This window comes from Ambystoma mexicanum, chromosome 3p (assembly GCF_040938575.1).
Source record: "Ambystoma mexicanum isolate Mex_15411 chromosome 3p, UKY_AmexF1_1, whole genome shotgun sequence".
In the NCBI taxonomy this organism is placed as follows: Eukaryota; Metazoa; Chordata; class Amphibia; order Caudata; family Ambystomatidae; genus Ambystoma; species Ambystoma mexicanum.
The window spans coordinates 786,412,039-786,437,563 of NC_090925.1; the positions used below are offsets into that span (position 1 = coordinate 786,412,039).

At 45.4% G+C, this 25,525-nt stretch overlaps 1 protein-coding gene across 1 annotated transcript in view; it reads right to left on the minus strand.

The window, feature by feature from the left end:
• Positions 1 to 25,525, minus strand: part of LOC138580877 (serine protease 27-like) — a 232,880-nt gene that overhangs the window by 73,106 nt on the left and 134,249 nt on the right. Inside the window, exon 4 of the mRNA XM_069651767.1 lies at positions 22,924 to 23,189. Coding sequence (XP_069507868.1) covers positions 22,924 to 23,189 — 266 coding nt within the window. The remainder of the gene's footprint in view (positions 1 to 22,923; positions 23,190 to 25,525) is intronic.

Here is a 25,525-nt window from a genome sequence, read left to right on the forward strand (position 1 = left end):
TCAAACTGATGGGATAAGATGTACTAGGACTACAGTTGTAAGACTGAAGGAGGACGGGACAAGCGAGGTGGTTGTAAGTCAGTGACTACCATCTCATTATTCAGCACAAGCAGCAGAACTAGTGGCTCTCATATTGGCACTGGAAAACAGTGTGGCGGAAGTGACAATTTATTCTGACTCCACCTACGCTCAGGACTGGCGCAATGGCTTAGGAGAGGGTTCAGGAGAGCAGATGGTACCCCAGTGCAGCATGCGCTATTATTGGGCAAATTGATCGAGGAGATTGCATATCCAAAATAGGTAGCACTAGTGAAGTGCCAGGCCCAGTTTACAGCAGGGCATACTTGAGAGTTGTGAGAGGAGCCATACCAAAACCAGTGGGCCCATTCCTGCATCTCCACGTGGATTATGTGGACATGATTCAGGTTTGCCAAGGATACCGCTACATGATAGTTGTTGCCTGCCCATTTTCTAGGTGGATAGAGGCAGGGCCCTGTTCACATGCTGACGCCATTAGAGCGGGCAAGTTTCTGGTCAGGGAAGTTTTCCCAAGATGGGGGGTGTGTGAGGTCCTGCGGTCTGACAACGGCCCTCACTTCGCCAATAAGCTGTTTCAACACATCACAACCCTGCTAGGCATTAAGCATACATTTGCCAGTGTATACCACCCAAAAGCAAATGTGGTGTGTGAACACATGAATGTCCTCCTAAAGGAGTGCATAGCTAAAACCCAGCAGAGCACCAAGAAAAACTGGCTGCATTGTTTACCTTTAGCCTTGTTTGAATTGCGCAATAAGGCAGGGTCCGACCACCATTTAACACCCCATGAGGTGGTGAAAGGACGGCGCATGCATCTTCCCCTGGCTCCTCCCACAAGAGTACTGAAAGACTGTGAGAATAGTGTGGACGTGTTAGGACAGGAGATGTAGGATTACATTACTTCTTTGGTTACTAGTGCCTCTTTTATCTCTTGCCAGATACAGCAGATCCAGTAAGGCCCAGAAGACGGAGAAGAGATCAACTGCGATGATACACCACAAGATTATGAACTAAAGCATTCTGTGAAAGTTGGAGATATTGTTCTCCTGCGTAATTTTGGGAGGCGCTGGACTGCGCCTAGATTCATAGGACCTCACGTTATAGTGGAGGTAGCAGACCGTGCTGTTAGGCTAGTTGGTAAGACTGTATGTAATCATCTCCACAATGTCAAGTCCTACAAAGCAGTGGCCTCACCTCGCAACAGACTCTCAGTGACCAACAGGGCCAACGTTCAGGACCACGGTGAACCACAAGTGTGTGCGGACATTATCCAATTAGGAAAACCCAGACACCCTATGGTGACACAATCGCAAGCAGCAGAACCAGCAACTGGAATACTTGTCCAAATTGAATAAGGATCTGTTTATTTTTCGCACACGCAGGTCTACGTGAATGTCGTGGGGGAATGTATAGGTTGTTGTCCTGATGCTACCTTCCACCCATCACCACAAAGATTTCTCGAACCAGTTTGTAAATTATATAAGGAGACCCAGACGATTCAGAGCACAACCCTCTGCAGTATATTATCTTGTTTTTGTAGAGTATTTGGCCCAAACCTACCCACAACTTGAGCACGGTGAACCCCTAGTATTGGCCATATTAAGAGATGCCTCAGTAAGAAAGATCTGGCATGAGGTATTTGCCTTTGCAATTAGCGATTACTTGGTTTACAGGGTTTACGGGTACTGACAAATACTAACACAGTAAAGCCTTATTTTGTGAACTTTATCACCAGACTGCGAGGATCAAGCAGAGTAAGTGGATATGAGAGAAACAATAAAGAAAATTATTATTATGTTGTGTCTATTAAAACCCAGTGGCATGATGGGATTTGTATTTTGGCAATTATATGTTGTTGTTACCCTCACGCTGTACCCTATACTTGCATTCCTCCAACCCAAGCAGGAGGGACGCCCATGTAAAGTGGATGAGAAGTCACTGCTGATAAGGTAAGGAGAGGTAAGCGCAGTGTTGACACAGACATGAAGGGAGTACACATGTATCTCACTGACACTTCTCGCGTATCTAAGATGTGGTACAAACACATGACAAAAGTAGGTAAGGAAACCACCGGGGAGAACTGTTATGTTTGCTCTTTATCCCTTATGCTATGAGTGCCTCTAGAACGTTCATGGCAACTTGAATACCAGCAGCAAAGGCACAGTGCCTGATGTATCTCGCAATGGTGCAAACACGAGGAAGATTCCAAGGGAAGACAGCAACATAGAGATGGATGTCCAAAGGGACATTAACATATGAAGATAATTACATAAAGACCTTAGACATGATGAACAATTATTGGCAGCTACATGAAGGTTTGAAGTACATAACAGACGGACCTGAAAAGGGAGACATGAAGACTATCACATTGAAGGAATTGCCATGTCCCTGGATAAGAGTCAAGGAGAATGGAGGAGAACCTGGATGCTGGGAAAGGCTACAGATATTAGTGTATGGGCGAGTGTACACCAACAATGGATGGCAAGAAGGAGTGGTCGGAAGCAAGGCACTGACACTAGCCCAGTCATCAGTGAATAAGGTACAAGAAGAAAATGACAAATGCCTAAACTTGGGACGCAAGTGCAAAGTTACTGACGTGGGTGGAGAACGAAGCTGGACCGATACCAATAATCCCCCTGAAGACACCAGCCCTATGCTATCAGAACAATGGCAATGTTGAAGTTGGCGAGAACTCAGGATGCAAAACAATCGAACAACTTGCAGCAATGAGAGCAGGGACGGCAGTGTTGATGGATAACTACTGGCCGTGTGGATCGAAGCTGTATGAGAAACTGCCACCTGAATGGTTGGGAGTTTGCTGTTTGGTACACATCAATATGCCCTCATTGGTTGTACCCAAGAAGGATGTAAAGCTCAAGTGACGTCCCAAAAATGAACAACAATAAGAGAATGAAGAGATCAGTCAAGGTGGCACCAACAGCCCAGATAGAGAAGGGGGAAAAGCTAGAAGGAATGAGCAGAGTGAAAAGAGGGGGGTATTACTTCTTAGAGGCATCAGAGAGAGCATTGGACGAGAGTCACACAGAGCAGAGACTATTCAGCAGAGCACAAATGTTCTTTGAATCAATAATGCCAGGGATACAGACGTACACAAATGCCAAGTGGTTACAGATCACTTGTTGGGAGCTTATGGTAACAATTAACTCTACAGTGAATGGATGTCATCTTTGATTTCCTTGGTGTTAATCTTAGCAGTGCACGGTGGTGGCGCGAGTTATGGTTGTTTAGATTACCCTAACTGGTGAATTTCTGGTGTTTTTTGGTTTTACTTCTAAACATAACGTCCCTTTAACAAAGTTTTTTCATTGAATTTCATAGGTTTTTGTTAGTGCAACTTAACCATAACTTCCCCTTAAGAAAGTTTTTTAATTGAATTTCATAGGTTTTTATTAGTGCAACTTAATCATAAAGTCCCTTAAACAAAGTTTTTTCATTGAATTTCTTAGATTTTTATTAGTGCAACTTAACCATAACGTTCCTTTAACAAGGTTTTTTCATTGAATTTTATAGGTTTTTATTAATCCAACTTAACCATAAACGTCCCTTTAACAAAGTCTTCTCAGTGAATTTCATGCGTTTTTACCAGTGCATGCTATTTTCCTACAATTTACTAATATCATACTTACCCAATATAGCAATATTTGTGTCCAATTTACACAGTGTCACCTTAAAACATTGCCATTTCCCACCTTCTAGAATCATTTTTAACACTTCTATACACTTTTTGCAACTATTTCAACTAGTTTTGCAACCGTAGACGTCTACGAACATCTGACTTCAATGCGGAACTTCCGGACAGTGCCACATGACCACACGCATGCGCGCGGGATGATGACATGTTCAAGAACCATCCGCACTTGACGATAAGATCTGTGCTTAGCATGACAGTTTGGAACTGCATCTTCTACTGATCTAGGAACTTTCAGCTTCAAAATGTCAGTTGCACAGCTTCAACACCTATTCCTACTCATTATACATTAAAAATCTAGTACACAGTACATACTTTTAGCAAAACTGCTATTTATTTTAAAATGGCATCAGCGAACGCCATCCCTCCTCCCCGAGAGCCATCACCACTGCTGTAATCAAGGAGCATGAGAAACTCTGCCCCCTACCTTAGAAATAACATATGTGCAACATTTTATCCTGTCCACCTACCCCTCCATATTAGTGTTTGGTGCCTCTTCCCTTATTTCCTTCCCCACCTTTCGTTCTTAGCTCTCCTGCCAAAAAAAAAATACATCCAAAAACAACAAAAGAAATGTTCATTTAGGAACTACCTTTCACAGTTGAAAAATAGAACTAAAAAAACGTCTAGACTCCATCCACTTTATAATTCTCAGTAAAGTACATAGACTCAATAAGATTTTCCAACATTTCCATTTGCATTTTGTCTTATGCTAATGGGAATATTGTGGCGTACATCCTCTCTTCCAGGGACTGGAACGGTGGATACCGGCCCGGCAGCTCAAGTTATCAGCCCAAGCGAAGCAAGGGTGGATAACGAGGTCTCTGGACCGTTATCCCCCATTCCAGCCCTTGTTTGTTTGTTTGTTTGTTTATTCATTTGTTATGCGCACCAGACTCGTAAGTAAAAGGGCGCAGCAGTATGAAAATGCAAAGTTTACAAAGTTACGAAATGAGCACAGGATACAGTATTTACATGCTTACAAGGTATACACAATGTACAAAATAATGGCAAAGAATAGAAATGGCCTATATAATTACAGAAGTAAACAATAAGCACTGTACAAAAATATATGTTACAAAGGTAAGGCCCTTCGTATATCACGTAGGCTCACAAGTAGATTAGATTAAGCACAGGAAGACTAGATTGCACATGGTCTTCAAATGTAATACACTATTAATGCCGGGTAAGAGGTCTCTTCAGATGTGGGCAGGTCCACAGCAGGTACATGGGGACTAGGAGTCAGTGGCGATAATGTATTTTATTACTTTCTTTCTGAAATTTAGGTTGAGTTGGTCAGCTCTCAGATCTTGAGGCAGTGAGTTCCAGAATTTAGTAGCTTTTACAGTAAAGCTGTTGCCACCAATAGTAGTGAGTTTGTATTTAGGTATGGTCAGACAGTTAGCATTCCCTGTTCTGGTAGGTCTGAGAGAAGTTCTTCTCTGGAATTTATCTGTGAGGTAGCTAGGGGCTGTGTTATTAAGGGCTTTGTAGGTCAAGGAGAGGGTTTTTAGTTGTATTTTATTGGACGTAGATAACCATTTGTGCTGGCGTCTCAGGGAGGAGATATGGGTTCTTTTATTTATGCCTAGGGCTGCTCTTAAGGCATTGTTCTGTAGTGTTTGGAGCTTTTGGATGGTAGATTTATTAGCACCACTGTGCAGGCCATTACAGTAGTCAATTACTGTAATGGGGGATGAAGGCCATTAGCATCCTAGGTTGCCAAAGCGGGAACCTGGGGTGCTAAAAAAAAGGATTTTGCTTCCTACACCGGTATGCCACATGAAGCAAAATCCTTTTCCAAGATGGCCACCATGGAACGGGGAGGCGGGGTTCCATACAGGGCCACTTTTCGCTTTCCATGGCAGCCTGCAGAAGGCGAAAAGAGAACCCTACGACCATATTACCATTCGCACATTTTTCTTCCCTTTCAAATATATCCCAATTTCGAATAACTTTACCACAAAGCCAGTCCCAGGTGGACATGGCCACTTTATCCCCATGTTTTGTCCCTCGTGGTCATGGCCAGTAGCCAGATTGTCCGGATTATGACCTTATTTCATGACCTAGACAATCTGGCCACTGCCCATGGCCACAGGCTACACTTCAGTCACCAAAGGTATATCAATATTTTTTGTACCTACATTATGACATTTGTAAAAAAATAAAACACAGGCACATTTTCAAAACCATGCTTTCAGGTCCTTGCCAATCCTCCTTACAAACGTTTGCTGGAAAGCCACCCATGTTTCATTTTTTCAAAAGTGTCAAATATATGCACATACAATCGTCATATAACCTAGCCTCCACTTGACAAAATCCATTCAGACTTTACGAAAACATTTATATCTAGAAGTGTAGATTCTTCAAATGGCACATCATTTATAAGCCTTTACATTATTTTGGGACCCCCCTCTAATGTTGCCCCCTTTTGACAAAATCCCCCCAAACGTTGCAAAAACATTTATATCTAGATCTATTATCAGTTTGCCAAATTAAGTGTAGATTCGTCAAATGGCCCTCATTTATAAAACCTTTAGATTATTTTGGGACCCCCCCTCTAATTTTGCCCCCTCTTGACAAAATCCCACCAAACTTTGCAAACACATTCGGAATCAGGTCAGGAATATAATTGCAGAATTTCATGCAGTTTCATTAAGTGGCGCCAAAGTTATAAGCCATCCAAGAACTGCTTTTCACCAACCATGCTGAGGTGTCCGCGAAATTCTCAGGACTGTCCGCGAACATCCAGACTGTTCACTGACTTTTACAGTGGAAAACATCTGTTTTTTTGCTTCTAGCAGCCATATCCCATCCCATCCTCATCACCCCTCACCTCCCCAGAGATTATTTGATAGGATTGACTAGTGCAATGTTGTGTTTTTTAATATGTTTTTACTGCGATGTCCACGGACACTGGCCGCTGTTCGCGAATCCAAAATGGCGGGCGTATCCAAAAATCCGACGCACTTCACGCTTTTTACCATCCAATCAGTGGGCGTGTCCGATGTCGGCGGACACCACGTTGCCTTCTAAGCCAATCGGAGTCCTGTCCGTGGACCAAACAGGGAAGTGTGTCTGCGGAGCGCAGCGAGATATCACACATTTTTTTAGACCTACTTTTTGGTTGTTTTAAAAAGAAATACCGGATGGAATTCTACCAAATTTACAAAAGCATGCTTTCGGGACCAAGCCGCCACTCCTGCCGCAAATTTGGTGAAAATCCGTCCAGCGGTTTGGGCTGTAGGAGTGAGCAAAGTTTTTTCTCAATTCAGTCTATGGGAAAAAAATACATTTTGGAAACCCCCCTATAACTTTGCCCCCCTTCACCAAACCTCACCAAACATTGCAAAATAATTCAGAGTGGACCATATACTTTATTTGAAAAGTTTGGTGAAGATTCATCTAGGGGGAGCAAAGTTATAAGCCGCCCAAAAAGTGTTCTTCCTATGGGTTTAGCAACTTTATTTTTTTTTTAACTTTATTTATTATAAAGCTTGGCAGCACAACAACAGAAACAAGCGGTACATAGCTGATCAGTGGACATATATCAGGTGAACATATACAATCACAAACCGTTCATGTGCAGTAGAACAACTTAATATTGTAAGATGACCAGGGGGATGGCATCAACACAAGCGACATGAATGAGGCAATACAAAGGGGCTAACCAGTATCAGAAGGAGGGGGGGATTGGGTTTCGCAACTTAACCATAACTAATTGGGTTTAGCAACTTAACCATAACTACCGTGGCCAAGTAATGTATATATGTGTATATATGCATACACATATACGCATTTGTATTAACACTGTTTAGGTACTTAACACTTAGAAGTCCTCAAGATGAAAGGCAAAGCATAGACCATTTGAATACCAGGCTTCAAAACATTAGAGATAATTTTACACAGCAGATGGCAGTCTGTTGAAGACATTGCAAGAGAAATGCATTGGCAAGTTCAGCAGCGCTAAGCGTGGCGTAAAGTCATGCAGCGATTAGTTAGAGGTATGAGGTGAAACGCTTTCCGAAGCGTAACACAGAAGAACATGGTTCTATTAGGTGTTGCTGGCAGAAGCAGGGTCTGAGAGGGCAAGGAGTAGAATGCTGTGTAGGGATTGCCTGCGAAGCAGAAAGCTCAATCCAGTCCCACACATCGCGCAAGTGAAAGATATAATTTATTAAAGTTCTGCCCATGGTCTTAAAACTAACAGATATAAGGTCTTAGCCCTGGTGAGAACAAGACTACGTGCAGAGACAGGCACAGGACAAAGTCATTTAGACAGAAGGGACACATCGCCCCTTGTAGGAAAATATCCATGAAGGAGCAGAGACACATACAATAGATATCGCAAACTCTCAGACCTGAGAGAATTTAGCATACAGAACTAAGGAAGATCCAAAGGCCATAGTTCAACACAAGGAATAGAATAAAGTTGTACATCGATTAGGACACACCAATGAATTACAAAAATGATTTTAGCCCTATACCACATTTTCATATAGAGGTGAAGCACACATAATCCTGACAAGTACGCAGTCCCAGAGCAGAAGGCCTGAGAGCATTACATGAGGTCATGCACACAAACCATGGCAAGGGGAAGGGAGAAGCTACATGTTTCCTATCAGAAGTTACAATAACATGCTGCCGATTGACGCAGGGGGTGAGAACAGTAAGGTGGTGCCAATGCTTAATTCCCATGAGACTAGGATATCAAGAATACTCCAGGATGGCCAGAAGAGCTCCCTCAATTAGACGCCCAGGACTGAAGGCAACAATATTAAACATTGACTGTGCAATAATAAGCCTAAGACAGTAGATGGTACCAGAGTGAAGTCATCATTATGAAGTAACTAGCAGAATGGTTACGAGGGACATGATAAGCCAATAGGGCTATGCATTGTATATATTCTCCTATAGAGAAACTATGATCAGTTAGAGGTATGAGGTGAATCAGCGAACGGTATTCTCAAAGTACTCTAAAACAATGTTTATGATGACACTTCACTTTCTACTATTAAACAACATTTTTTAATGTTCGTTGATTGATTTTTTTTAAATTATTCCCGATCGCAGCTGCATGTAATAAACATTTGTTTGTTCTTGCTCCTGTGCACTTTGTTGGCTCATTGGGATTGTTTTTTATTATTGATTTTTGGGTCTTACCCTCGAAGAATATACATATACTTATACTTTTACTTTTGAGGCATCCCTGTTAACACTAAAAGTGTTAACAGGGATGCCTCAAAAGTATAAGACTGGGACACATTGCCACGTATTTCCCTCTACACACACAGCTTGCAGGTACACCTACAACCTTGGTCACTGTAAAAACAGAATGAATGGAAACAGGTTTCATACCACGTAACGCACTCTGACAAAAGCAACAGCAATTAGCGAGGTGGAGCCACCTTGCCACACCGTACACATGGCCTGTCACCACCATTGAAGATTGAAGATGTGGATTGTGTAACACTGGCATTATCCTTATATTCCTTAAAGAAAAACTACTCGGCATACTAAGGGGAGGATAGCTCAGGGGCCAACGTGCAAGCACCACAGGTTCGATCCCCGGATCTGGTTTAGAAACCTCTGGGTATTAAGCGCGTTACAAATCAGTGTGGCTTACTTTACGGCAGAGAGGCAGATGAAAAGTCTCTCTCCATCATCTTTGTAGACTTGGAGAAAGCCTTGTCTCATGGGCCTTCTTGAAGCTCCTATTGGCCAAGATAGGAATTTAAAGTACAGGTTTTATTACCGACATATTATTTGTACTCACATTTGCTTGATTTGCACATTGGAACCATGTTTTTATGAGTTGGATGCTAACACATCGAAATATTCATGAATTTTAAGTATTTTTTTATTGTCAGATTGTTGATGATTTTATGATGTGTAACTTTGTATTTTTTGCTAAAATAAGGTAAAGTGAAATTAAAACTCAGGTGTATCATAGAGGCAATATTTGTTTACGCTCTGATGGCCACCCCTTGGAAGCAACTCCTTCCCCACTACTCCCCTATTCAAGAAGGGCAGCCCAGTTCTGATAGCATGGCGCCTCCCCAAACAGGCTGGGGGCCACAGCAGAATAAACTCTGTATCCCCCCCCTCTAACCGAGAGAACCCAAAGCTCTCCCTAAGCAGACCCAAATTCATAAGGTTGGTAAAAGGAGGTTTCCCCTTAAGGGGAAGGTTTCTAACACTTGCCAGTACTAGCAGGTGGTTATATTCTGTGGCCCTTTCAGCACATTGCAGAATTACTTTCGGACACCTCACGGGACCCGTGGGAAACTTTGTAAAATTTGTGGGAAATGTTATGAATTGGCAACACTGAGAATTCAGCGTGGGAAGGGCCGTTTCAGCTGCGCTGTTCCCTGGCAACAGATTCACCCACTGGTGTTAGAATATTGCTACTTTCCCACAAGCCAAGTGAAACAAAGTACCCCACAAGCTTACCCAGCGTGTATCCCACTAAGCAAACACACCCTGCAAACACCAAAGAGCGCAATAGAGCACAGGCAGCACATGGAAGGGTCAGAGAGCTGGAGTAAAAAAACTAAACCTAACATAGGCCAATTATAGACTTGGTCCAGCCCCTTTCACCCAAAGAAGCCACAGGTGCACAAAGAGAGGAGCGCCAAACATCACCTTCACTAAATTGCCAAATGGAGATGCAAAACCTCACCAAGGGACCAACTCGGGGGGGAGGAGGCAGCACACCACCAAAACAACCAACCCCAATGAGACAGCATGGGCTGTTGCAGGAGGTTATGGTGGGTGGTTAGACAATGGAGTAGGAAGAGTTAGAATTTGAGGAAGTAGGAGGAGGTGGTAAGAACAGAGGAGCTGGTAGCAGTATGTGAAGAAGAGGCGATAACAATTAAGGAGAAAGTGGTTGAATTTGAGTCAGAGGTGAAAAAGTTGAGGAGGAGGCGGTAGCATTTGAGGGGTTAACACCTCGGAGGCAGTTGTGACCGGCAGAAAGAACAAGACTAGAGAGGCAGTGAAAAGGCCGGCCCATGGACATCAAGTTCTGGTCCCCTCCCCCGCCAGTTGCACACCACACTGCCTCCCTGGCAACCCCTGACTTGTGGACTGTTTCTGTATCCCTACAGCCCACTACCTGCACTTGACACCTGATGTTCTGCACTCACCCTTGCACTTGTCACGAGCTAGCCGCACCTTTTACTTATGGCTTCTATTTATTCTATTTATTCTACTGTTGATCTCATGTACTGCACTGACCCCTCCCCCCAGCACTTTTCCCTTTCCCCTCCCCCTGCACTTGCGCGATCTCAATGTCACCTGGCCTAGTAAGATCGTTGTCTCTGTCTTCCCTCCTTTCCCCCTCCCTTGCCTCGTCGCGCCTTGAAACACTTGTGTATAGGCGCGTTATAAATGCCATATCATATTATATCACATCATGTCAAGTACAGAAAGGCACAAGAAGAACTGGTTGTTTCAAGGCAGACTGACAAAGTACAAGGGGGAACAGGTCGCTGACAGAAGGACAGAGAAGTAGTTGTTAGGGTGTCTGAGAGGGGGCCCCCAGATGAGAGGGAGACAGAGGCCAGGTGGTTAAGGGAGAAAGAAATACCAGCCAGTGCAGATGTTGACCCGAGGCATCCCCATCCAGACAGTGGTATTGAGGCTGCACCAACAACTGACCCAAGAGCCTCTATACAGGATTAAGAGGCCTCTCCTTCTTGAGGAACATGGTCATAAGAAAGAGGTCAGTAACCCCTGGCAAACCGTGATGCCACCATGAGGAGAGGCACACTCACACCCAGCGTGAGAGACTTGAGTTCTGGTTAAGTCATGTAAACACTTTTTACCGAGCCACTCTTCTGTGCATCCTTCATAGGCCTCCTGGCAATATGCAACCATTTGTGTATGAACCTAGAGTGTTCATAATTCCGATAGCTTAGGGGCAAAGTGCTCACCTTGGAAGCAAGACGACACGGAGCAACACAGGTTCGATCCCCGGATCTGCACTTAGAAACCTCTGGGTATTAAGCGTGTTATAATTAACATATCATATGATATCACCCTGCCAATATCAAGGGTCAGTGAAAGGCTGCTGTATTGTAACGCTCACCTGATTCCCGTAGAGGCGCCGGTCTTGACTGGGCGTATACGTATCTTCAAAGGTGATGTGTAACACACGGCTGGCTCTTTGGGCTGGACCTCTGTGCACTGTATGTCTGACTCGAAGAGTAAGATGTCTGCAGATAGAAAATATGGGATTAAGGAACTGGGTTATTGAATGTCTCTCTCTTCTTCCCTTTCTCTTCTCCTGTAGAACCCCAAAGGTTAACGCTCTCACCTTAGGTAAGTAAACGCCGTGCTCTCCATCTGCCTCGGGGCAGGGTGCTGTAACCAGTTTCTTCACTGGATAAGGGGAGCAGGCCTCTTGACTTCAGAGGACTGCTGTCCATCATTTACTGCACGAACGGTAAGTTTCGAGTAACTCTAATGTCTTTAAAGTCTTTAGTAATGATGTTTCTTGTTTTGCAGGGTTCCGGCGATGGCGGATGACGGGCTGAAGTGAGTTGAAGATGGAGCCCGTGTGATGAATAGAAGCGCCTGGAAGCACGTAAGTAAGTGCTTGTTGCCTGCTTCACGATGCGCTCTAACTGTCTTTTTATTTTGCAGGTACAAGTTCGGAGCGGCTGCAGGGTGCCGGAATACCCACTGGGTTAGATGTGGAAAGGAGTAATGGCACGTGAGTATTAAAGTTCCCCAATGTCTTTAAACGCACCTTGTTTTGTCTTTCAGATGCGGGATGCAGCGCCGAAGGCCTCCGGAGCGTGCGAAGAGTTGGTAAGCTTTTGTCTTTCAGATGTCGGAATGCAGTGTGAAGACCTCCGGAGCGCACGAAGAGTAGGTAAGCCTTTGTCTTTCAGATGCCGGAATGCAGCGCGAGGCGTTGGTGACAGCCGAGGACCAGGTAAGTGAAGAGCTGTCACTGAAGACCGTAATGCTAACCTGTTCTTTCTTGTCTTTATAGGTGTTGCTGAAGACTGGATTCAGGATGGTAAGCCTTTTTCCTTAGGCCCAGGATCAGATGCAGAAGACACGATGAGCGTTCTGCTGCAGAGGATGCAGAATAACGCAAAGCAAGATTCATCCATCGGGTGTGGTTTAAATAGCCTCCTGTAGTGCTTAGGTGTCTCCTTCCACAGCCACGCCTATGTAAGAAAAGAGTTCCTGCTTTCCAGAAGAGTTCCACTGTTCTGAATCTAGGGAGTGGCTCATGCCCCACCCAACAGGAAAAGTAGTTCCAAACAGAAGAGGATCAGAGGCTCAACTGGCAGGCAAGTAAGCAGCATGGTCTGCTGCAGGTAAGTCCACCCAAGCATTATGAGCCCGGCGCTTCCAGCGCTGGGACTGGGCATATTTATGAGCCTGGTGCCACTGGCGCCAGGACTGGGTCCAAAAGGTCCCAATTGGGACTGGTTGGCACTCGGAACCTGGGTTATGGATCTGCTTCCAAGGGAGTTGGGAAAACCCTGACCTTTTGGAAGGAGAGATCATGACAGTACCCCCCCTCAAGGCCCCTCCCAAACCGGGCTTCTCCAGGGGTTTTGGCTTGTCAGGAAATGTTCGGTGAAATCTTTTGATTAGGCGAGGAGCGTGGACATATTCAGCAGGTTCCCAGGATCTCTCTTGGGGGCCGTAGCCTTTCCAGTCAAATAAGTTAAATTAGTTTAGATTTGGAGATCTTAGAGTCCAGAATGCTTTTGACTTCAAACTCGAGTTCTCCATCAACTAGGATAGGTTTTGGAGATTTAGTTAGTCGGGTTTGAGGTTGCACGGGTTTTAATAGAGAGACGTGGAAGACCGGATGTATCTTCATGTGCGGGGGCAAGTCCAACTTGACCGCTACTGGGTTTACTATGGTAGTGATGGAATAGGGACCAAGGTATCTTGGGTTGAATGTGCATGGCCCTTTTAGAGGTAGATATTTGGTGGATAACCAGACTTGATCCCCTACTTGATATTGAGGGGCTTCCTTCCGATGTTGATCTGCTCCTTTCTTGTATTGTTCTTTAGCCCTTTGAAGGTGAGAAACAGCTTCCTTAAAGGCTTGCGTGATTGTAGAATGCAGGTAGTCTACTGTTGGTGTTTCAAGATCTTGGAGGGGATCCAACTCCGAGGTTCGAGGGTGACTGCCGTACAAAAGAAAAAACGGGGTTTTCCCAGTTCCCGAATGGACAGAGTTATTGTAGGCATATTCGGCTATACAAACGATGTCTTTCCAAGTTTTTTCAGTTTGTTGCAGCATACAGCGTAAATACTGTTCCAGAGTTTGATTGGTCCTCTCGGTTTGTCCGTCGGTCTGAGGGTGGTGACTGGTCGATAGTCTCACATCAATTTGAGCCGACCGACAGCAACTTCGCCAAAAATGAGAAATAAATTGACTACCTCGATCCGAAATTAGAACCGAAGGAAAACCGTGCAGTCGGACGATGTTTTCGAGAAATTCTCGGGCCAGAGTTGCTGCTGTTGGCAAGCCTTTGAGCGGAATGAAATGCGCCATCTTGGAGAATAAGTCCACGATTACTAGAATCGTATTGTATCCGGAGCATGGAGGTAGATCGGTGATGAAGTCCATAGAAAGCGTATGCCAAGGGCGAGGTGGGATGTCAATAGGGCGTAAGAGGCCTGCTGGTCTTTCCTTTTGACTCTTATTTTGGGTGCATACTCCACAGGACATTATAAAGTCTTTGATATCTTTTTTCCAAGACGGCCACCAGAAGTAGCGCTTGATTTTTTCTGAGGTCTTGGCCATACCGGGATGTCCTTCCATTAAAGAATCGTGATAACAAGAGATTACTTTTTTCTGTAAATCTGTGCTGGGTAGGTATAATCGTTCTTGGAAATACAATAAGTTGTCCTTTACTGCAAAGTCCTTTCCCTGCAGATGCCAATTCTGTATGTCTGCTGGAGTTACAAGTTGCCTGGCTTTATCCTTAACTTCCTCTATGGATTCTGTGCGATTACACCCAGAATTCTTTGTTCGGGAATGATTGGTACAGGTTTAGGGTTGATCAAGTGTTCTTCCACTCCCATCCGAGAAAGGGCATCAGCTTTACCGTTCTTTGTACCAGGTCGATAGGTAATTATGAAGTCAAACTCGGCAAAGAATAATGCCCAACGGAGTTGTCTAGAGGATTGGGCTTTTGCGGTTTTCAAATATTGCAGGTTTCGGTGATCCGTAATCACAGTAACGGTGTGTCGGGCCCCCAGCAGATAATGCCGCCAAGCCTTAAAGGCAGACTTGATAGCCAGAAGTTCCTTGTCAGTAATCGTGTAATTGATTTCAGGAGGCGAGAATTTGCGGGACCAAAATGCCACGGGATGCAACTGATTGGTTACTGGGTCCTTTTGTGATAGAACTGCCCCCATGGCAAGGCTTGAAGCATCATTTTCCACGATGTAGGGGAGTTCGGGGCGAGGGTGTTTTAAGATTGGTGCAGAGATAAATTTAGTCTTCAAATCCTGGAAAGCTTGTTCCGCCTCGGTAGACCATTCAAAACGTTTGTTTTTCTTTAACAAGGCAGTGATGGGCTGGACTATTCGAGAGAATTCGGGGATAAACCTGCGGTAAAAGTTAGCGAAGCCTAACATGCTTTGCACACCTTTTACGGAGGATGGTGATGGCCATTTGAGAACTGCATCGACCTTCTTTGAATCCATACGCACTCCGCCAGGTGATAATATGAATCCCAAGAATTCAACTTCAGTCACGTTGAAAACACATTTTTCCAACTTAGCGAAAAGTTTGTGTTGACGCAATCTTTCGAGGACCATTTTCACGTGTTTCCGATGTTCAGATTCCGATGAAGAATAAACGAGGATGTCGTCAATGTAAACAACAACACACACATCTATGAGCTCTCTGAGGACATCGTTCATAAAATATTGAAAGGCGGCCGGGGCATTGCAAAGTCCGAAGGGCATGACCTGATATTCAAATAGCCCATACTTGGTGCGGAAGGCCGTCTTCCATTCATCGCCCTCTTTTACTCGGACCAAGTGGTAAACTCCTCTAAGATCCAGCTTTGTATATATGCATGCTTTTCTGACTTGGTCCAGGAGTTCAGGGATCAAAGGTAATGGATATCTATTCTTAACGGTGATCTGGTTCAGGGAGCAATAATCTATACAAGTTCTAAGGTCTCCTTCCTTTTTTGGAACGAAGAACAAAGCTGAAGAAGCAGGGGACTTGGAAGGACGAATAAACCCATTTGCCAGGTATTGATCTAGGTATTGTCGAAGGTGAAGGTTCTCAGGCTCGGTGAGGGCATAAATTCTACTACAAGGAGGAGTAGATCCAGGTATCAGGTCTATCTGGCAGTCATAAGACCTATGAGGAGGTAGAGAGTTAGCCTGATCCTTCCGGAAAACATCTTGGTATTCTAGGTATTCGGGCGGTAACTGGGGAGTCTCTGAAGAAATTGCTGCCAGTGCAACACCAGGTGGAGGGTGACAAGTAGAGACACATTCTGGAAACTGGACCGTTCTTGCTCGCCAATCGATCAGAGGATTGTGTTTCTCTAACCAAGGTATTCCTAGAATAATCTGAAACTGAGGGGCCTTGATCACATCGAACACGATCTTCTCATGGTGTCCATCTTGACTTACTAGCGTCACCTCTTGAGTGGTATGCGTTACTGGCCCGGAGGCTATCTCTGTACCATCCACCGTAGTAATGACGTCCTTTACAGCCTTGGGACAAAGAGTTAGATTCATCCTCAAAACCATTTCATGATCCACATAATTGCCGGTGGCACCGCTGTCGACGTAAGCTTCAATTGCATGTAATCGATCCGGATTATCAGGGCTAATGAGGACCATAGGTATCACGAAATGCGAGGTCACGGAACTGGTTTTCACGCTCGGCAAGAGGACCTCTATTCTTGTCGGGCGAGGTCGTTTCCCTGCTCAGAGTTTGTAACTTTGGTAACTGCAGCTCCTACTGCCTTCTTGGCAGGTTTCACCGGACAGTCTCGAAGAAAGTGCCCTGAGTTTCCGCAATAGAGGCATAATTGCAACTGTTTTCTCCTTTCCCGCTCCTTTTGTGTTAGAGGACCTTTCAGACCCCCTATTTGCATGGGTTCCCCGGAGTCTACTCCTTTGGTAGGAGTTGGCGGTTTGGAAAATACTCGAGCATCAAACTTGGAACGATCGGCCTTCCTGTTCTGCAGTCTGTGATCTATTTGAACGACTAAGTATATAGTCCGAACAATCTTGTGGGGGATTCACTACTTGGGCTAACACATCTTTGAGCTCTCCACGTAGACCTCTATAAAACAGCGTAATCCTTTTGTCCTCAGGCCATTGAGTTTCCACTATCAGTCTGTTGAAAGACGCAATATAAGCCAAAAGGTCTTGATTACCTTGTCGCAACGAAAGAAGCTCATTGTCCAAGGCCTGCCCCTGTGAATGTCTTGCGAACAGTTTTTCCATACTGAGCTGAAAAGCTTGAAAATCATGGAGGACCGGATCATCTTGATTTACTAGAGGGATCGACCAGTCTGCCGCATTGCCACTAAGGTACGAAAGCATGAAAGCTACTTTAGCTTGATCAGTTGGAAAGGCTGCTGGCCGGCATAAGAAATGCAACCGGCACTGATTGATAAATACTGCAAACCTCTTTGGGTCACCAGAAAATCGTTCGGGCGGAGCCAGAGATACATTCCCAGGTAGGTTGATCTGCACTGGATTCATAGAGGATGTAGAAGGAAGATTTCCCCCAGATGCGGGTAACGGGGTCTGTCCGGCTTGTGACTGTAGCAATTGTCTAGCGAGATCATCTGTTCGCTCCTTGGAAATAATCAGTTCCCTTCTTAGAGCGTTCGTTTCCTGACGGGCTGCATGCACTTCTGCCCTTAGTTCCCCAAGTAACTGGGCTAGCTGGTCGGTATCCGAGGTTTCCATAGCGCCTGGACGGGAGTTTTGTGGTAGGCTTTGCGTTCTGTAACGCTCACCTGATTCCCGTAGAGGCGCCGGTCTTGACTGGGCGTATACCGTATCTTCAAAGGTGATGTGTAACACACGGCTGGCTCTTTGGGCTGGACCTCTGTGCACTGTATGTCTGACTCGAAGGGTAAGATGTCTGCAGATAGAAAATATGGGATTAAGGAACTGGGTTATTGAATGTCTCTCTCTTCTTCCCTTTCTCTTCTCCTGTAGAACCCCAAAGGTTAACGCTCTCACCTTAGGTAAGTGAACGCCATGCTCTCCATCTGCCTCGGGGCAGGGTGCTGTAACCAGTTTCTTCACTGGATAAGGGGAGCAGGCCTCTTGACTTCAGAGGACTGCTGTCCGTCGTTTACTGCACGAACGGTAAGTTTCGAGTAACTCTAATGTCTTTAAAGTCTTTAGTAATGATGTTTCTTGTTTTGCAGGGTTCCGGCGATGGCGGATGACGGGCTGAAGTGAGTTGAAGATGGAGCCCGTGTGATGAATAGAAGCGCCTGGAAGCACGTAAGTAAGCACTTGTTGCCTGCTTCCCGGTGCGCTCTAACTGTCTTTTTATTTTGCAGGTACAAGTTCGGAGCGGCTGCAGGGTGCCGGAATACCCACTGGGTTAGATGTGGAAAGGAGTAATGGCACGTGAGTATTAAAGTTCCCCAATGTCTTTAAACGCACCTTGTTTTGTCTTTCAGATGCGGGATGCAGCGCCGAAGGCCTCCGGAGCGTGCGAAGAGTTGGTAAGCTTTTGTCTTCCAGATGCCGGAATGCAGTGTGAAGACCTCCGGAGCGCACGAAGAGTAGGTAAGCCTTTGACTTTCAGATGCCGGAATGCAGCGCGAGGCGTTGGTGACAGCCGATGGACCAGGTAAGTGAAGAGCTGTCACTGAAGACCGTAATGCTAACCTGTTCTTTCTTGTCTTTATAGGTGTTGCTGAAGACTGGATTCAGGATGGTAAGCCTTTTTCCTTAGGCCCAGGATCAGATGCAGAAGACACGATGAGCGTTCTGCTGCAGAGGATGCAGAATAACGCAAAGCAAGATTCATCAATCGGGTGTGGTTTAAATAGCCTCCTGTAGTGCTTAGGTGTCTCCTTCCACAGCCACGCCTATGTAAGAAAAGAGTTCCTGCTTTCCAGAAGAGTTCCAGTGTTCTGAATCTAGGGAGTGGCTCCTGCCCCACCCAACAGGAAAAGTAGTTCCAAACAGAAGAGGATCAGAGGCTCAACTGGCAGGCAAGTAAGCAGCATGGTCTGCTGCAGGTAAGTCCATCCAAGCATTATGAGTCCAGCGCTTCCAGCGCTGGGACTGGGCATATTTATGAGCCTGGTGCCACTGGCGCCAGGACTGGGTCCAAAAGGTCCCAATTGGGACTGGTTGGCACTCGGAACCTGGGTTATGGATCTGCTTCCAAGGGAGTTGGGAAAACCCTGACCTTTTGGAAGCAGAGATCATGACATGTATGCTGATCGCGTGGCAATGCGAACGGAAGCTTGTGCCTCTGCTTTATGCAACAGTGGCGATTTATCCATCACATGTGGCGCACATTCTGGAAATACACTTATCCTAACCAACACTATGATCCTCCCTTCATCCAACCATACGTATAGTTCTAGCCTAAATGCTAGAAATGTAGATTATCAGGGAATAGTACTTTCAAAGCAGTAAAACAATATGTTCAATGAAAATGATATTATGCTGCTTAGCAGTACTTTCTGCTCCGACAGTCTCCCAGTTTCACTTGTTGAGAGATGCAATATTGTAAAGATAGCATGTCTCTTTTTCTATATTTGCTTTGATACCTCCCATAGTCAGTACTATTAGGGTGGTGCAGTGTGCACAAAGCAATAGTCAGCACTATTAGGGTGGAGCGGCATGTGGTGCGGCGTGCACAAAGCAATAGTCAACACTATTAGGGTGGAGCGGCATGCACAAAGCAATAGTCAGCACTATTAGGGTGGAGCGGCATGCACAAAGCAATTGTCTGCACTATTAGGGTGGTGTGGCGTGCACAAAGCAATAGTCAGAACTATTAGGGTGGTGCAGCGTGCAAAAAGCAATAGTCAGCACTATTAGGGTGGAGCGGCATGCACAAAGCTATTGTCTGCTCTATTAGGGTGGTGTGGCGTGTGGTGCGGCGTGCACAAAGCAACAGTCAGTACTATTAGGGCGGTGCGGCGTGCACAAATCAATTGTCAGCACTATTAGGATGGTGCGGCGTGCACAAAGAAGCAGTCAGTACTATTAGGGTGGTGCCGTGTGCACAAAGCAACAGTCAGTACTATTAGGGTGGTGCGGCATGCACCAAGTAAGAGTCAGTGACTTGAGTTTCACAATGCTGGCCATTGCCAGACTTATTTTAGCACCGCGGAGAGACCCTCTCTCTGTGCAACCATGGCAGCATGCGGCATGGGAGCGCCACTGTTTCCAGACAGGGCCCATATTGTGCGTTGGCTCAATATGGGGTGCATGAATAGGTTCTGGTCAGATATTTTCGTGTGTAGGGTTTACAGGGCATGCGGCTTTTCCAGGCTGCGTGTTAGGCCTTTTCCTTCAACTCTCTCTCTTGCCTTTCCTTCTTAATTCTTTTTTATCTCCTCTCTTTCCTATGTCAGCAAATACTGTAGGGTGAAGCGCACGATTATTCTGTCATGTGTTAATTCATCCCCGACAATAAAATTACTCATTTCAAAAGTACAAAGTTTTAAAAAATGGGAAACAAGTGACAACATGCGCTCTGATTTGATGTGTTAAGAAAGTGAAACGGTGCGGCCGTGCTATATCGTGCACCATTCAGACGCAGCAGTGTTTATATTCATTTGGGGAAATATCAGGGAATTAGCTGGTGCTTTTGGGGCATGTGACAGAACCAAACCTTGCAATCAATGCATATTATCAACTAACTAAAGAAATACATGTCATTACCCTAAGGGTGTCCCTTAATGTCCTATGCACTGCACTGCATCCGGCCACGTGGCGTGCCCGGTTCCGCAACACACATTACTTTGCTGCACATTGATTCCAGATTCCAGGCTCCCTGCCAAGGGGCGCCAGTCCACCTAAATGCCACGCATAAAAGTGAACATAAACACCTGATTGTGGGCCTCATCACGAGTTGGGCTGTATTCCTGGCTGTAATACCGCCGACTGTAATAGCCCTAGCACCGACCGGACTGGCTGTATTACCGCCGGATCACGAGTTGGGTGTTAACGGTAAATCTCCATTCCCCATTGGGTCCATTGGATTCAATGGGGTATTTTCAGTGCTAATTATGCGGGCTAATACAGCCGGCGGTAATACAGCCGAACACAGGGGATTTTCACCTCCAGAGAAGGGCTGGAGGTAAAACAGCCCATTTAGTGCCCAACTCGTGATAGAGCCAGCCCTTAAATGCGGCTGTAATACCGTTACTACCGCGTTTAAGGGCTACAGCCCAACTCGTGATGAGGCCCTATGTCATAGGAAGTGATCTTACTGAACTGTGACCCGGATGACATCTCAGGAACGTCCGGTTCCAACACACATTACTTTGCTGCACATTGATTCCAGATTCCAGGCTCCCTGCCAAGGGGCTCCAATCCACTTAAATACCACGCGTGGAAGGGAACGTACACACCTGATGATGTCATAGGAAGTGATCTCACTGAACTGTGACCCGGATGACATCTCAGGAATGCCTGGTTCCACAACACACATTACTTTGCTGCACAATGATTCCAGATCCCAGGCTCAGTGCCAAGGGGCGCCAGTCCACCTAAATGCCACGCGGAGAAGTGAACTTACACACCTGATGAAGTCATAGGAAGTGATCTCACTGAACTGTGACCCGGATGACATCTCAGGAACGATATTGCTTACATTAGTGGAACAGTAAACGCCTGAACCTGTTTGTTTAACAAATCTAACTCATCAAACCTCGGATGCTATGACTTTTGCTCATGCTACCGGATTGTCTACATGTATCTGACTGGGTTCGTGCGCCCTGATTCCCACGGGTTTAGGTGCTACACAAATGTAATAAATAAATAAAGGAATAGCAATTGAAGCAGAGATTTATTTACCAGTGATATTTTAACTCGGGCCCTGCTTTGATACCCCATGAGTATGTGCATCAAAACCAACACAGGACAAGGGCACCTCCTTCCTACACGCGCAAAGCTGTATATAGGCTTTGGGCCTCATTAGAAGGTTGGAGGTAACCATGCCGCTTTTAGCGGCATGATTGCCTCCATACCGCAATCTGGGCCCGGGTTCCTCGAATGAGGAATTACCTTGCCATCGTAACCTTGGCGGACCCGGTAATTTCCCGTCCGAGGAACCTGGACCCGGTCCATCCCCATGGGAATGGGGATGGAGCTAACAACGGGCCCATTAATGACGGGCCCGTTGTTAGCTCCCTGGTCCCCTTGCGGGACCCGGTAAGGACGCCTGGTTTTTCCAGGCGCCCATTGCGGGTCCCGCGAGGAGACCTCGTAATAGGGTGGAACGGGTTTACCGGTGCCGGTAAACCCATTCCGCCAACCTTATAGTGAGGGCCATTGACTGCCTTCTTATAAATCACATTTCTGGCACAGCCATCATCTGCTAAATATAGTCCTACATTTCCTGGTGCTGCCATTTTATGACAAACCTAGCCTCTATAAGAAGGTACTGCCATTGCACGCCAGTTTAGCCTCATGTGTCATATTTAGTCATGATATGTAAGGAACAGCCTCACATGCCCCAGTGCTGCCATTGTATGCCAGGTGCAGCCTCACATGTCCCAGTGCTGCCATTGTATACCAGGTGCAGGTGACATCTCACTCCAGTGGGCTCCTGGAACTCACTCCTTCTGCAGTCACACTGTCCTGGTAAGTGCCTTGTTAATTCTTGAATATACGAATTGTTGTACGTGGTCACTGCATGTGCACATGACATAATCAGGTAGGAAACGTTGCGTTTTTAACCCCTTATTGGGTATTTCTTATTATTACTGTCCAATAGCACTCTCTTCCCAGATAAATAGACCAATCCCATAAGCCCTCTGCTCCCTGTGTACATTGGTAAAGTGCAAAGGGCAGACTGGATGGCCATATAAGCAAATCCTTCAAGATAAGTGATCATAAAACTGGGAAAGGATGTCCAATAAAATTCTCTCCTCGCGGAGAGTGATCTCACCCCTGGCAACGAATACAGACAAGAACCACGTGCCTACCTCCTGGGCGGATGGATCCCCAGCCGGTGGCCCAGCACTTCAGGCCCGTGCGGAAGGTTGTGCTGGGAGACGGCAGGCAGACGGGCAGGATGTAGTTTGTGTACCCCACAGGTTTCTCTAGTTCGACAAGTGCCATGTCTCCACCAGAGCCGTGCCATCTGTAGACAGGGTTTATGTGGACAGCCTTTACTCCCACGGCGACCGCGCTGGAAATGGAGAGCTGGAAGGCACCAAGGAGCACCGTGAACTCATTTGTCCTGACCGGCCTGAAATGGAAAAATCAGAAGATGAGACGCCATGGTCCATGCAGAAGCTGAGGGCTCTGAGGCCCTGAAATATCAAGGAGAACACATCTGGTTTAAAGCGAAGGAAAGCAAGCCCCACGTCCATTGGAAAGTTTGAATGGTTTGGTTACTTACCAGTAGCGTTCATTATTTCTAGTCCGATTTCAGCTCATCACCGTTCTCTCAGGGCGAGTGACTCATCTGCACCTAGAGGCGGACACCCCTCCGCTTTTAGAGCCAAACAAATTGGATTTTCCAAAGGAAGGATTTTCTCAGTTGAATCCTTCATGTGAGGAGCGATGAGGAACACAGACGTGGTGACTAACACATCAGTATCATCTCCCCCAGCAAGCCAACCATTCATCCAGCAGAATACACCATGCACTACAGCAACGCGAGCTCCCTCGCGAAGAGCCACCACAGCCCGCTGGGGTAAGATTTCTAGGACGCCAGAGATCAGAAAGGCGAAGTAGAATAACTGGTTCAAGAGCCATTCTAGAGTCTTTCCAATCTGAAGCCCGTGTAGCCGTCACTGTTTTTGTCAGTCTATGAAGCCTACTCAACGCGAAACCTTTCAGAAGCCTAGAATAAAAGCACTCCGCGATGGGGTGCCCTCCCCAAGGGTCATGAGACTATTTTAACGAATACCCATTGCACTCCAAGGGGCTGTTGATGGGCCTAACTGATACCTCACCGGTTGGAAACCAGAACTTGGTATGCCTCACACTCCAATGGACAGTTCTCCTATTGTGAACCCCAAAAGTAGAAATGCTGTGGAAAGCCTTATAGAGCGAGGGCTAGGCCCCAGAAGTGGAAGAAAGGCCTGATTATATTATGAACAAAGCTTTAGAGAGTGGGGCATCCAGCTCCCTTGATCATTCCCGTCCTCTGAAGGCCCAGCTGCCCAACCCTTCACTTGCAAAATGGCAGGTCCTAGCAACAGAAGCTTGAAGCCAGGAGGACAAGGAGGACAGTGTGCTTAACCACTGAAAATCAATAAAGACAGTGTTGCCCTCTACAAGGAAGCAATCCTAAAACTTCTTTAAATTCACATAATAATGACATCAAGCAAAGACAAATGTTGCTAAAATGTGTTCATGTAATGCCACAATACGTATTTTATACCAAGAGAAACGTTACATATATCAATTGGAATAAACAAAAATAAATCTGCTTAATCACACATTCAACAGAATTTTGCTAAGAACATTTAACATAGATCATCAAGCAGTCACAATGTTGACATTTTGCCAGATCTGAAAATACCCATTTAAGTGATATTCAATGAAGGAAATATTAAAACATTTCTCTCAGCACGTTTTGTGCGATGCTATACCCTTCTTCAGGAGTATGAGGATCTAACTTGAACTGAGCAATTCTAAAATCGGGAGACAATATTGGGTATAGCTAAGGTAAATATGTTCAAAAGAGTCTAATGATTATTCATTTAGAGAAATTAAATTAAAAAAACTTTACTCACTAGAGTCCACGAGAGAAGTCCTGAATAATCCTTTATCAAATATTTCAAACTAGATGTTGCGCAGACTATGACCACAATATTGACATCACAGATCACATCACTGATGACATCGCTAATTACATGTTGTATGAGAACTCTGAAGACATTACAAATCCTATCACTGATGCCATCACTGGTGACAACACTAATTGCATTGTATGTAACTGATTACATCAATAATGGAATTAGACGTAACATTATTTATAAGTTAGGTCATCAAAACTTTGATTACCTTAATAATAATTTAGGTCATGGACTTGGCCGTGACAAAGGCTGCTGTCACTGGCCAGCACCAAAGGCCATAGCTAGTGGTCGGTTAGTGTTCAAAAATACCAATGTTCATGGTTAAAAGCCATGCCTGGTAGCCCATCACTGTTTTTAAATGTACAGTGGGCAACGTTGAAAGCTGTAGTCAGTGGCCATGGCTAGTGCCTATTAATATGTCAGAATATACAGTCAGCGCAGCCAAAGGCCGTGGCCAATGACTTGTATTGTGTTGAAAACCATGGCTAGCGGCTGGTTAGTTTATATAACATACAGTGGGCACGGTTGAAGGCCATAGCTAGTGGCTGTTTAGTGTTGTGTAATACACAGTGGGCACGGTCAAAGGTCATCGCTTATTGCATTTTATTATTATCAAGGCCAAAATCTATGGTTGGTAGCTTGTTAGTGTTTTAAAAATATTCAGTGCACATGAGTGAAGGTTGGGACCACTGTCCATAACTGAAGGCCATGACTAGTACCTATTCATGTGTTAAAATATATTTGGCCATGCACACTGACCATGGCTTAAGGCCAT